Source organism: Oncorhynchus nerka, linkage group LG14, assembly GCF_034236695.1.
Source record: "Oncorhynchus nerka isolate Pitt River linkage group LG14, Oner_Uvic_2.0, whole genome shotgun sequence".
Classification (NCBI taxonomy): Eukaryota; Metazoa; Chordata; class Actinopteri; order Salmoniformes; family Salmonidae; genus Oncorhynchus; species Oncorhynchus nerka.
The window spans coordinates 21731965-21744600 of record NC_088409.1 but is presented as its reverse complement, the minus strand read 5'-3'; the positions used below and the strand labels follow the sequence as shown (position 1 = coordinate 21744600).

The 12636-nt window shown below is 45.6% G+C and overlaps 1 protein-coding gene across 1 annotated transcript in view; it reads right to left on the bottom strand.

Annotated features, from left to right (window-relative positions):
* The window catches only part of chrnb2 (cholinergic receptor, nicotinic, beta 2), a 59226-nt gene extending 46856 nt beyond the window's left edge, over positions 1–12370 (bottom strand). The window contains 1 exon segment of the mRNA XM_065027766.1: positions 12042–12370. Within this exon segment, the coding sequence (XP_064883838.1) occupies positions 12042–12087 (46 nt within the window). The 5' untranslated portion in view covers positions 12088–12370.
* Between the last annotated feature and the right edge of the window lie 266 nt (positions 12371–12636).

Here is a 12636-nt window from a genome sequence, read left to right as displayed (position 1 = left end):
GGACAGCAGATCATGAGTATAGCTAGTAGGGGGTGGGGGTATTGATATGTTTACTGTTGCCCTCTGGACAGCAGATCATGAGTATAGCTAGTAGGGGGGTGGGGGTATTGATATGTTTACTGTTGCCCTCTGGACAGCAGATCATGAGTATAGCTAGTAGGGGGTGGGGGTATTGATATGTTTACTGTTGCCCTCTGGACAGCAGATCATGAGTATAGCTAGTAGGGGGTGGGGGTATTGATATGTTTACTGTTGCCCTCTGGACAGCAGATCATGAGTATAGCTAGTAGGGGGTGGGGGTATTGATATGTTTACTGTTGCCCTCTGGACAGCAGATCATGAGTATAGCTAGTAGGGGGTGGGGGTATTGATATGTTTACTGTTGCCCTCTGGACAGCAGATCATGAGTATAGCTAGTAGGGGGTGGGGGTATTGATATGTTTACTGTTGCCCTCTGGACAGCAGATCATGAGTATAGCTAGTAGGGGGTGGGGGTATTGATATGTTTACTGTTGCCCTCTGGACAGCAGATCATGAGTATAGCTAGTAGGGGGTGGGGTATTGATATGTTTACTGTTGCCCTCTGGACAGCAGATCATGAGTATAGCTAGTAGGGGGTGGGGGTATTGATATGTTTACTGTTGCCCTCTGGACAGCAGATCATGAGTATAGCTAGTAGGGGGTGGGGGTATTGATATGTTTACTGTTGCCCTCTGGACAGCAGATCATGAGTATAGCTAGTAGGGGGTGGGGGGTATTGATATGTTTACTGTTGCCCTCTGGACAGCAGATCATGAGTATAGCTAGTAGGGGGTGGGGGTATTGATATGTTTACTGTTGCCCTCTGGACAGCAGATCATGAGTATAGCTAGTAGGGGGGTGGGGGTATTGATATGTTTACTGTTGCCCTCTGGACAGCAGATCATGAGTATAGCTAGTAGGGGGTGGGGGTATTGATATGTTTACTGTTGCCCTCTGGACAGCAGATCATGAGTATAGCTAGTAGGGGGGTGGGGGTATTGATATGTTTACTGTTGCCCTCTGGACAGCAGATCATGAGTATAGCTAGTAGGGGGTGGGGGTATTGATATGTTTACTGTTGCCCTCTGGACAGCAGATCTAGTAGAGTATAGCTAGTAGGGGGGGGGTGGGGGGGTATTGATATGTTTACTGTTGCCCTCTGGACAGCAGATCATGAGTATAGCTAGTAGGGGGGTGGGGGTATTGATATGTTTACTGTTGCCCTCTGGACAGCAGATCATGAGTATAGCTAGTAGGGGGGTGGGGGTATTGATATGTTTACTGTTGCCCTCTGGACAGCAGATCATGAGTATAGCTAGTAGGGGGGTGGGGGGTATTGATATGTTTACTGTTGCCCTCTGGACAGCAGATCATGAGTATAGCTAGTAGGGGGGTGGGGGTATTGATATGTTTACTGTTGCCCTCTGGACAGCAGATCATGAGTATAGCTAGTAGGGGGTGGGGGTATTGATATGTTTACTGTTGCCCTCTGGACAGCAGATCATGAGTATAGCTAGTAGGGGGTGGGGGTATTGATATGTTTACTGTTGCCCTCTGGACAGCAGATCATGGGGGGTGGTATAGCTAGTAGGATCATGGGTGGGGGTATTGATATGTTTACTGTTGCCCTCTGGACAGCAGATCATGAGTATAGCTAGTAGGGGGTGGGGGTATTGATATGTTTACTGTTGCCCTCTGGACAGCAGATCATGAGTATAGCTAGTAGGGGGGTGGGGGTTTATTGATATGTTTACTGTTGCCCTCTGGACAGCAGATCATGAGTATAGCTAGTAGGGGGTGGGGGTATTGATATGTTTACTGTTGCCCTCTGGACAGCAGATCATGAGTATAGCTAGTAGGGGGGTGGGGGTATTGATATGTTTACTGTTGCCCTCTGGACAGCAGATCATGAGTATAGCTAGTAGGGGGGTGGGGGTATTGATATGTTTACTGTTGCCCTCTGGACAGCAGATCATGAGTATAGCTAGTAGGGGGTGGGGGTATTGATATGTTTACTGTTGCCCTCTGGACAGCAGATCATGAGTATAGCTAGTAGGGGGTGGGGGTATTGATATGTTTACTGTTGCCCTCTGGACAGCAGATCATGAGTATAGCTAGTAGGGGGTGGGGGGTATTGATATGTTTACTGTTGCCCTCTGGACAGCAGATCATGAGTATAGCTAGTAGGGGGGTGGGGTATTGATATGTTTACTGTTGCCCTCTGTAGGGGGGGGGGGGGGTATTGATATGTTTACTGTTGCCCTCTGGACAGCAGATCATGAGTATAGCTAGTAGGGGGTGGGGGTATTGATATGTTTACTGTTGCCCTCTGGACAGCAGATCATGAGTATAGCTAGTAGGGGGTGGGGGGTATTGATATGTTTACTGTTGCCCTCTGGACAGCAGATCATGAGTATAGCTAGTAGGGGGGTGGGGGTATTGATATGTTTACTGTTGCCCTCTGGACAGCAGATCATGAGTATAGCTAGTAGGGGGTGGGGGTATTGATATGTTTACTGTTGCCCTCTGGACAGCAGATCATGAGTATAGCTAGTAGGGGGGTGGGGGTATTGATATGTTTACTGTTGCCCTCTGGACAGCAGATCATGAGTATAGCTAGTAGGGGGTGGGGGTATTGATATGTTTACTGTTGCCCTCTGGACAGCAGATCATGAGTATAGCTAGTAGGGGGTGGGGGGGGTATTGATATGTTTACTGTTGCCCTCTGGACAGCAGATCATGAGTATAGCTAGTAGGGGGTGGGGGTATTGATATGTTTACTGTTGCCCTCTGGACAGCAGATCATGAGTATAGCTAGTAGGGGGTGGGGGTATTGAAATGTTTACTGTTGCCCTCTGGACAGCAGATCATGAGTATAGCTAGTAGGGGGTGGGGGGTATTGATATGTTTACTGTTGCCCTCTGGACAGCAGATCATGAGTATAGCTAGTAGGGGGTGGGGGTATTGATATGTTTACTGTTGCCCTCTGGACAGCAGATCATGAGTATAGCTAGTAGGGGGTGGGGGTATTGATATGTTTACTGTTGCCCTCTGGACAGCAGATCATGAGTATAGCTAGTAGGGGGTGGGGGTATTGATATGTTTACTGTTGCCCTCTGGACAGCAGATCATGAGTATAGCTAGTAGGGGGTGGGGGTATTGATATGTTTACTGTTGCCCTCTGGACAGCAGATCATGAGTATAGCTAGTAGGGGGTGGGGGTATTGATATGTTTACTGTTGCCCTCTGGACAGCAGATCATGAGTATAGCTAGTAGGGGGTGGGGGTATTGATATGTTTACTGTTGCCCTCTGGACAGCAGATCATGAGTATAGCTAGTAGGGGGGTGGGGGTATTGATATGTTTACTGTTGCCCTCTGGACAGCAGATCATGAGTATAGCTAGTAGGGGGGGTGGGGGTATTGATATGTTTACTGTTCCCCTCTGGACAGCAGATCATGAGTATAGCTAGTAGGGGGAGTGGGGGGTATTGATATATCATTCATGCTCCACTCAAGTTGAACTTGTTGACTGATGCCGCGGAGGCGGCTGCTAAGAAGGGAGCAGCTGCGAACCAGAAGACTGCAGCCAAGGCAGCACTGGTCCACACCTGCCCTGTCTGTCAGGTGAGTAGTATTGGTTGGTACTGTATGTGCCTTTAGGTTCCTCTCAATGTGTAGGCTATTGTACTGGTTGCTTAGTGACAACTTTGAATTCAAGCTAAGCTACAGGTTGTTGACTTCCTCCATTTTGTAGTTGACCTTTATTCACTGAACAAAAATATAAAACGCAACATGCAGCAATTTCAAAGATTTAACTAAATTACAGTTAATGTAAGGAAATCAGTCAATTGAAATAAATAAATTAGGCCCTAATCGATGGATTTCACATCTGGGAATACAGATATGCATACAGTATGTTAGGCACAGAAACCTTTAGAAAAAGGTAGGGGCGTGGATCAGAAAACCAGTCAGTATCTGGTGTGACCACCATTTGTCTCATGCAGCATGACACACCTCCTTCACATAGAGTTTATCAGGCTGTTTATTGTGGCCTGTTGTCTCACTCCTCTTCAATGGCTGTACGAAGTTGCAGGATATTGGCGGGAACTGGAGCACGCTGTTGTACACGTCGATCCAGAGCATCCCAAACATGCTCAATGGGTGACATGTCTGGTGAGTATGTAGGCCATGGAAGAACTGGAACATTTTCAGCTTCCAGGAATTGTGTACAGATCCTTGCGACATGGGACCGTGCATCATCATGCCACCGCCACCATGGGGCACTCTGTTCACAAAATTGACATCAGCATACCGCTCGCCCACACGACTCCATACTCGCTATCTGCCATCTGCCCGGTACAGTTGAAACTATGATTCATCTGTGAAGAGCACACTTCTCCAGCGTGCCAGTGGCTATCAAAGGTGAGCATTTGCCTACTAAAGTCAGTTACGACTCCAAACTGCAGTCAAGTCAAGACCCTGGTGAGGAGGGCAAGCGCGCAGAAGAGCTTCCCTGAGACTATTTCTGACAGTTTGTGTAGAAAGTCTTTGGTTGTGCAAACCCACAGTTTCATCAGCTGTCCGGGTGGCTGGTCTCAGATGATTCCGCAGGGGAAGAAGCTGGATGTGGAGGTCCTGGGCTGGCGTGGTCACATGAGATTTGAGGAGGGTTGGATGTACTGCTAAACTCTCTAAAACGACTTTGGAGGCGGCTTATGGTAGAGAAATTAACATTTAATTATCTGGCAACAGCTCTGGTGGACATTCCTGCAGTCAGCATGCCAATCGGGTCGAGAGTTTCAAGTTCCTTGGTGTCCACATCGCCAACGAACTATCATGGTCCAAACATACCAAGACAATCGTGAAGAGGGCACGACAAAACCTTTACCCCCTCAGGAGACTGAAAGGATTTGGCATAGGCCCCCAGATCCTCAAAAGGTTCTACAGCTGCACCATCGAGAGCATCCTGACTGGTTGCATCACCACCAGGTAGGGCAACTGCTCGGTATCTGACCATAAGGCGCTACAGAGGGTAGTGCGAACGGCCCAGTACATCACTGGGGCCATGCTTCCTGCCATCCAGGCAGGAATTGTCACGCCCTGACCATAGAGAGCCAGGTATTTTCTATGTTGATTAGGTCGGGGTGTGACTAGGGAGGGTCATCTAGGTAATTATATATCTATGTTGGCCTGGTATGATTCCCAATCAGAGGTTGCTGTTTATCGTTGTCTCTGATTGGGGATCATATTTAGGCAGCCATTTCCCCTTTTGTGCTTTGTGGGATCTTGACTATGGATAGTAGCCTGCTAGCACTATTATTAGCTTCACATTTTGTTTTTCTTCTGTTTTGTTTGTTGAGTTTATTATTTATTAAACATGTGGAATTCTACACACTCTGCGCCTTGGTCCAATCATTATGACGAGTGTGACAGAATATCCCACCAACAACGGACCAAGCAGCATGCCCGGGAGGTAATGGCATCCTGGTCTTTGGACGAGATTAGGGAGAGAACATCCTGGACTTGGCACGACATAGTGGCAGGAGAGAAGAGCCGGCCGTGGGAGCAGGCGGAAGCAGCGAATGAGGGACAGCGACGAAGTCGGGGAGGAAGGCCACAGAAACGCCAAGAAATTGTTTGGGGGTGGCACATGCAGCAGTTGGCGGAGCAGAGGAGTGAACCAGAGCCAGTCTGGGAGAAGAAGGAGAATTTGGAGGAGAGAGAAATGGGAGAGTTGTTGAGTTGGGGGAGGACGCACGGGTTTGGAATAAAGGAACGTTTGGTGCCACCTGAGTCAGCTCCCCGTACTCGTCATGAGAATTGTGTTAAAGTTCCGGAACAATTGATGCCGGCTATACGCACCAGATCTCCAGTGCACCTTCACAACCCAGTACGTCCTGTGCCAGCTCCTCGCACTTGCCGTGTGAAGTGTGTTAAAGTTCCAGCACCATTGATGCCGGCTATACGCACCAGGTCTCCAGTACGTCTCCACAGCCCGGTAGCTTCACGTTTAGTTTTTCTTCTGTTTTGTTTGTTGAGTTTATTATTTATTAAACATGTGGAATTCTACACACGCTGTGCCTTGGTCCAATCATTATGACGAACGTGACATATATAATAGGCGGTGTCAGAGGAAAGCCCATAAAATTGTCAGAGACTCCAGTCACCCAAGTTATAGACTGTTTTCTCTACTATCGCATGGCAAGCGGTACCAGAGCACCAAGTCTAGGGCCAAAAGGCTCCTCAACAGCTTCTACCCCCAAGCCATTAGACTGCTGAACAACTCATAAAAATAGCCACTCTGACTCGGTACCGGTGCCCCTGCACTCTGACTCGGTGCCCCTGCACTCTGACTCGGTACCGGTGCCCCTGCACTCTGACTCAGTACCAGTGCACCTGCACTCTGACTCGGTACCGGTACCCCTGCACTCTGACTCGGTATCGGTACCCCTGCACTCTGACTCGGTACCGGTGCTCCTGCACTCTGACTCGGTACCGGTGCCCCCGTATATAGCCTCTTCATTGTTATTCTTCTTGTGTTACTTTGTATCTTTACTTTTTATTTTAGCCTACTTGGTAAATCATTTCTTCTTCTTGAACTGCACTGTTGGTTAAGGGCTTGTAAGTAAGCATTTCATAGTAAAGTCTACACTTGTTGTATTCGGCGCATGTGGCAAATGAAGTTTGATTTGATTTGCACACTCCCTCAAAACTTCTGACATCTGTGGCATTGTCTTGTGTGACAAAACTGTACATTTTAGAGTGGCCTTTTGTCGTCCCCAGCACAAGACGCGCCTGTGTAATGATCATGCTGTTTGATCAGCTTCTTGATATGCCACACCTGTCAGGTGACTGGATTGTATTGGCAAAGGATCAATTCTCACTAACAGGGATGTAAACAAACTTTTTAGAGAAATACACTTTTTATGAGTATGGAACATTTATGGTATCTTTTATTTCAGCTCATCAAACATGGGACCAACACTTTACATGTTGTGTTTATACTTTTGCACAGTATATATGCAGACCTGAAGAAATTTAAGCAGCACTTTGAAAGCAAGCATTACAAGTCTCAAATGGACCCAGTACTGGTTGATGTGCAGGCCTAAGTGGCCACACACACTCAAATGGACCTACAGCTGGGGTAAGATTCTTCCATCATTCACACACAGCAGACATAGTATAAACCACCATGTTGTCAACAAAATGCTGTCCTCAATGGTATTGTCTATGGCTTAATTTGTGGAAATGCTGTGATGACTCATTGTCTTTAATGTCACACAATGACCACGATTTGAATGCTGCAACTGAGACGGAAGGACGTCGAGGGACACACTCTGAGGCCCCGAGTATGACTGGACATGGGGTAACAACAACCTAAAGGGGTGTTGAAGCACACCAGCACCACATTGTATGTTTATTCCATGGCCAACCATCCCTCTAGCTACCCCTTATTCCACACTATGCCTTTCATGCCCCACGGTCCCTCAACTTCAGACCCTTTTAACTCTCCATCTTATCGCTGTAAAACCACCCTACGTTCACCCAATTTCCCTATGCTGCTTCCTTCACTTGTTCTTCTCCTGATTTGATCATATCTAGACTCAGAAACACATTTAAAAGAGTTGTGGTGTACTGTTTTTGCTACCTTTCTTTCACCTATGTAAATTCTGTCCTCCTGCTCATCCTGCGGTTCAGACTGAATGCAATGGTAAAGGTGCTGCCCACAATTGATAGCAGCAACATGGACCTGTTACACTAGAAGGGTGTTGATATAGCTGTGTTTAGACATGGCTACATGGACCTGTTACACTAGAAGGGTGTTGATATAGCTGTGTTTAGGCATAGCTACATGGACCTGTTACACTAGAAGGGTGTTGATATAGCTGTGTTTAGGCATGGCTACATGGACCTGATACACTAGAAGGGTGTTGATATAGCTGTGTTTAGGCATGGCTACATGGACCTGTTACATTGACTAGAAGGGTGTTGATATAGCTGTGTTTAGGCATGGCTACATGGACCTGTTACATTGACTAGAAGGGTGTTGATATAGCTGTGTTTAGGCATGGCTACATGGACCTGTTACACTAGAAGGGTGTTGATATAGCTGTGTTTAGGCATGGCTACATGGACCTGTTACATTGACTAGAAGGGTGTTGATATAGCTGTGTTTAGGCATGGCTACATGGACCTGTTACACTAGAAGGGTGTTGATATAGCTGTGTTTAGGCATGGCTACATGGACCTGTTACATTGACTAGAAGGGTGTTGATATAGCTGTGTTTAGGCATGGCTACATGGACCTGTTACACTAGAAGGGTGTTGGTATAGCTGTGTTTAGGCATGGCTACATGGACCTGTTACACTAGAAGGGTATTGATATAGCTGTGTTTAGGCATGGCTACATGGACCTGTTACACTAGAAGGGTGTTGATATAGCTGTGTTTAGGCATGGCTACATGGACCTGTTACACTAGAAGGGTGTTGATATAGCAGTGTTTAGGCATGGCTTCATGGACCTGTTACACTAGAAGGGTGTTGATATAGCTGTGTTTAGGCATGGCTACATGGACCTGTTACACTAGAAGGGTGTTGATATAGCTGTGTTTAGGCATGGCTACATGGACCTGTTACATTGACCAGAAGGGTGTTGATATAGCTGTGTTTAGGCATGGCTACATGGACCTGTTACATTGACCAGAAGGGTGTTGATATAGCTGTGTTTAGGCATGGCTTCATGGACCTGTTACATTGACTAGAAGGGTGTTGATATAGCTGTGTTTAGGCATGGCTACATGGACCTGTTACACTAGAAGGGTGTTGATATAGCTGTGTTTAGGCATGGCTACATGGACCTGTTACACTAGAAGGGTGTTGATATAGCTGTGTTTAGACATGGCTACATGGACCTGTTACATTGACTAGAAGGGTGTTGATATAGCTGTGTTTAGGCATGGCTACATGGACCTGTTACACTAGAAGGGTGTTGATATAGCTGTGTTTAGGCATGGCTACATGGACCTGTTACACTAGAAGGGGACCTGATTGAAGGGTATAGCTGTGTTTAGGCATGGCTACATGGACCTGATACACTAGAAGGGTGTTGATATAGCTGTGTTTAGGCATGGCTACATGGACCTGATACACTAGAAGGGTGTTGATATAGCTGTGTTTAGGCATGGCTTCATGGACCTGTTACACTAGAAGGGTGTTGATATAGCTGTGTTTAGGCATGGCTTCCTTGTTTTGAGTCTGTTAGGTGTGTTTCTCATTCTGCTGGAGTTGACCTAGTATTTTATATAAAAGCTACCTTACACCTTCAGTTGTTTCTACATTTGTAACTCACCCCAACCAAAAATTACAATATGCTGTTTTACATGGTGTTATTTGTGCTGGTCTAAAATCAGAAGAATCTGTGTGTTGTTCTCTGATAGGAATAATAGTTCATATGGTGCTCTTCGATGTCCCAGGTTTGTGGCATTGATGAAGAAATCATTTCATCTTTACTTACATTCAGATGTTTATATGTTATGTATAAAAGGCACATGCATGCATTGTTTACTATTTAGATTTCATTAAAACAATTGAATTGTTGGAGTTAAGGTGTGTGGTGGTTATTTCTGTATTATCAAATGAGGAGAGACAAACTCATCACACAAGTCAGATTTACACATAAACTAATCTTAATTCACTTATTAATCAGGAAAGCAGGTCACACCACACACACAAGTTAATGACGTGAGTACCCTGCAATAGTGATGGCTGGTCAACGAACCACCCTTATATGATTCGTTGAGAGCCCCGACACAAAGGAAACAAAGCTCTTTTATAGCAAAGATACACCCCCTTAGTCTACATGACAAACAACAGATGTGTGGAATAGGTCATAATAATTTGCATAAAATAAATTGACAATTCACAGCAGACAGTATCTGCTGTAAAGACTGTTCTCATTGTGCGGAAACCAGGGTCTGGCCCCCAAAAACAAAGTTCCTCTCATCATTATCCATACAGGAGCCATCTCTATCCTGGTACCTCCCAGCACACAAACACCAACTCATGCTATGGAATGCGTTCTTTAGGTTTTATCACCAAAGGCATGGTAAATCCACGGTCAGCATTGAGCCCCCAGAGGCCCAATTCAGAAGACCATGCCCAGATGACAGTGTTATAAGACCCCTATTCTATTCCACAAAACAACCATTTGATGCAATAACAGTATTATAACACCATCTTGTAATTCCGCTCTCACAGGTGTTTGACGTGATTGATGGGTGACTGGTGCATTCTGGTCAAAACAATATGCTTATTTATTCATGATTATGGATACATTCTGCAATGAGTTCATTTGGCTTTGAATCTGCAACAGAACATGTCAACAAGTTAGTTCTCAATTGCTTTAATACAGCAGTGCATTCTAACACCATGCCAACTTATTCATATAGCTGGCTGACAGCAAACGTGTCAGCTAGAGATGAAGTGCAAGAGCTTTCAGGGATGTGTAGTCTACGTGCAAGAGCTTTCAGGGAGGTGTAGTCTACGTGCAAGAGCTTTCAGGAAGGTGTAGTCTACGTGCAAGAGCTTGCAGGGATGTGTAGTCTATGTGCAAGAGCTTGCAGGGATGTGTAGTCTACGTGCAAGAGCTTTCAGGGATGTGTAGTCTACATGCAAGAGCTTTCAGGGATGTGTAGTCTACATGCAAGAGCTTGCAGGGATGTGTAGTCATGATGTCTACTTGATGCTAATTAGCATTTTGGAATCCGAGAGTAAATAGAGCTGAATATATAGATAAAAGTCTCCTTGTCTGAGAGACATTTACACGAGAGCGAACCATTTCCATGTTTGACTGCTCGGTTTTATGACGCGTCCACTGTGGGGCTCAATTGTGTAGGTAGGGGGGGTGTATGTGTGTAGGTAGGGGGGGTGTATGTGTGTTTGTGTAGGTAGGGGGGGTGTATGTGTGTTTGTGTGTATGTGTGTTTGTGTGTATGTGTGGACCATGTGAGTGCTTATATTTGTCCTATTTCACACAAGTACACGTCCATATGGAGACACCCTCGGAGAGTGGAGTCACGGCCAGGGTCTGCCATTATCAACGGTGTCCCTGGTGCAATTAGGGTTAAGTGCCTTGCTCAAGGGCACATCAACAGATTTTTTTACCTTGTCGGTTCAGTTATAAGTAGCAACCTTTCAGTTACTGGCCCAACGCTCTAACCGCTAGGCTACCTGCCGCCACGTGTGCATGTAGTGTGTGTAAAGATGTGCTTGTGTGTATGTGTGTGTGTGTGTGTGTGTGTGTGTGTGTGTGTGTGTGTGTGTGTGTGTAAATCATACATCTAACCTTGGATCCCACACTAGGGTGATAATGTTACTTGATCTGTGTACTATAAGCAAGGCCAGCTATACAGTGACACATAATATTCCATTATCAGTCATGTAACGTCATTATAATGGCTAAGAAATATAGACTAAAAGGCTATGTCGATGGAAAAAACATTCTCTCAATAGAAAGGAAGACATATCCACACAGTAATGGGGACTCAATAACCATGGATTGCTTGGGTATAGGATTCAACGCGTCTTTTATTGTAGGAGGGGAACTCACCTTCTCCATTGTATTGCATTCTACAATATATGAACGCGTAGCATAAAGATAAATATTGTCTTCCTGGTTGCCTTCAGTAATGTTGTCATAAAAGATCACCCCAGTTGAGCGCATAACGTAATGCAGTTATGATGTATCATTTCTCCCTAACATCATCATTCCGTTGTAGCCTAGTACGTACTCACACAGAGACGTTAGGAGAACGATGGTGACACAGCAATGAAACGGTCATTATCTCTATCTTGTCTTCTCCTCTCCCTTTATCCAACTATCCCTCCCTCAAAGCATCCTTCCATTACATCTATAGAAGACTAATGTATGGTGCTTCGTACCGAGAAGAGCCACACAAAAGCGCATCATTCCCGGCTCCGGCGAGTCATTAACAAAGCCTCGACAGACAACTTACTCACCTCTCACAATGGCGAGTAGGCACAGCAGCAGCGTCCAAGCACCCATCGCTGCTCAGATGCGTGCGTATGTGTGCGCTCCGAACCAAAAGGTGTTCACTCGAACCTCGAACGCCTCCGGAACAGACGCAGTGTTCTTTTCTTGATATTCCGTTATTAATTCTTCACTCGGTACCTGTCATGGTTCCGTCAGGTCATCTCAGTACAGACATAGTTTTTATTCGTGTCTAAAATCTCCAGGTATACTTAGGAGTCGAGCCGAGCGGGATTGGCTGTCCGTGTTGTGCTAACAGCCTGGTCTCATAGACTAGACGTAACATAGTAAATGTAAATCCGGGATACTCAAATTAGTCATGTTATGTTTGGTGTGGTTACATAAGACAGAAGGTTACTTAAGGCAAAAACTAAAGTAGGGTGGTTGGTCCGGGTGGATGGGTGGACGTTTAATGCGAAGGTTGATGGGTGGAAATAGAACGCAAAAGTATAGCAACCCAAAAGTTGCATTTCGAATCTCATCACGGACAACTTTAGCATTTTAACAAATTACCAATTTTGCAACTTCTTATGACTTTTGATCTATTTTGCAACTATTTATCAT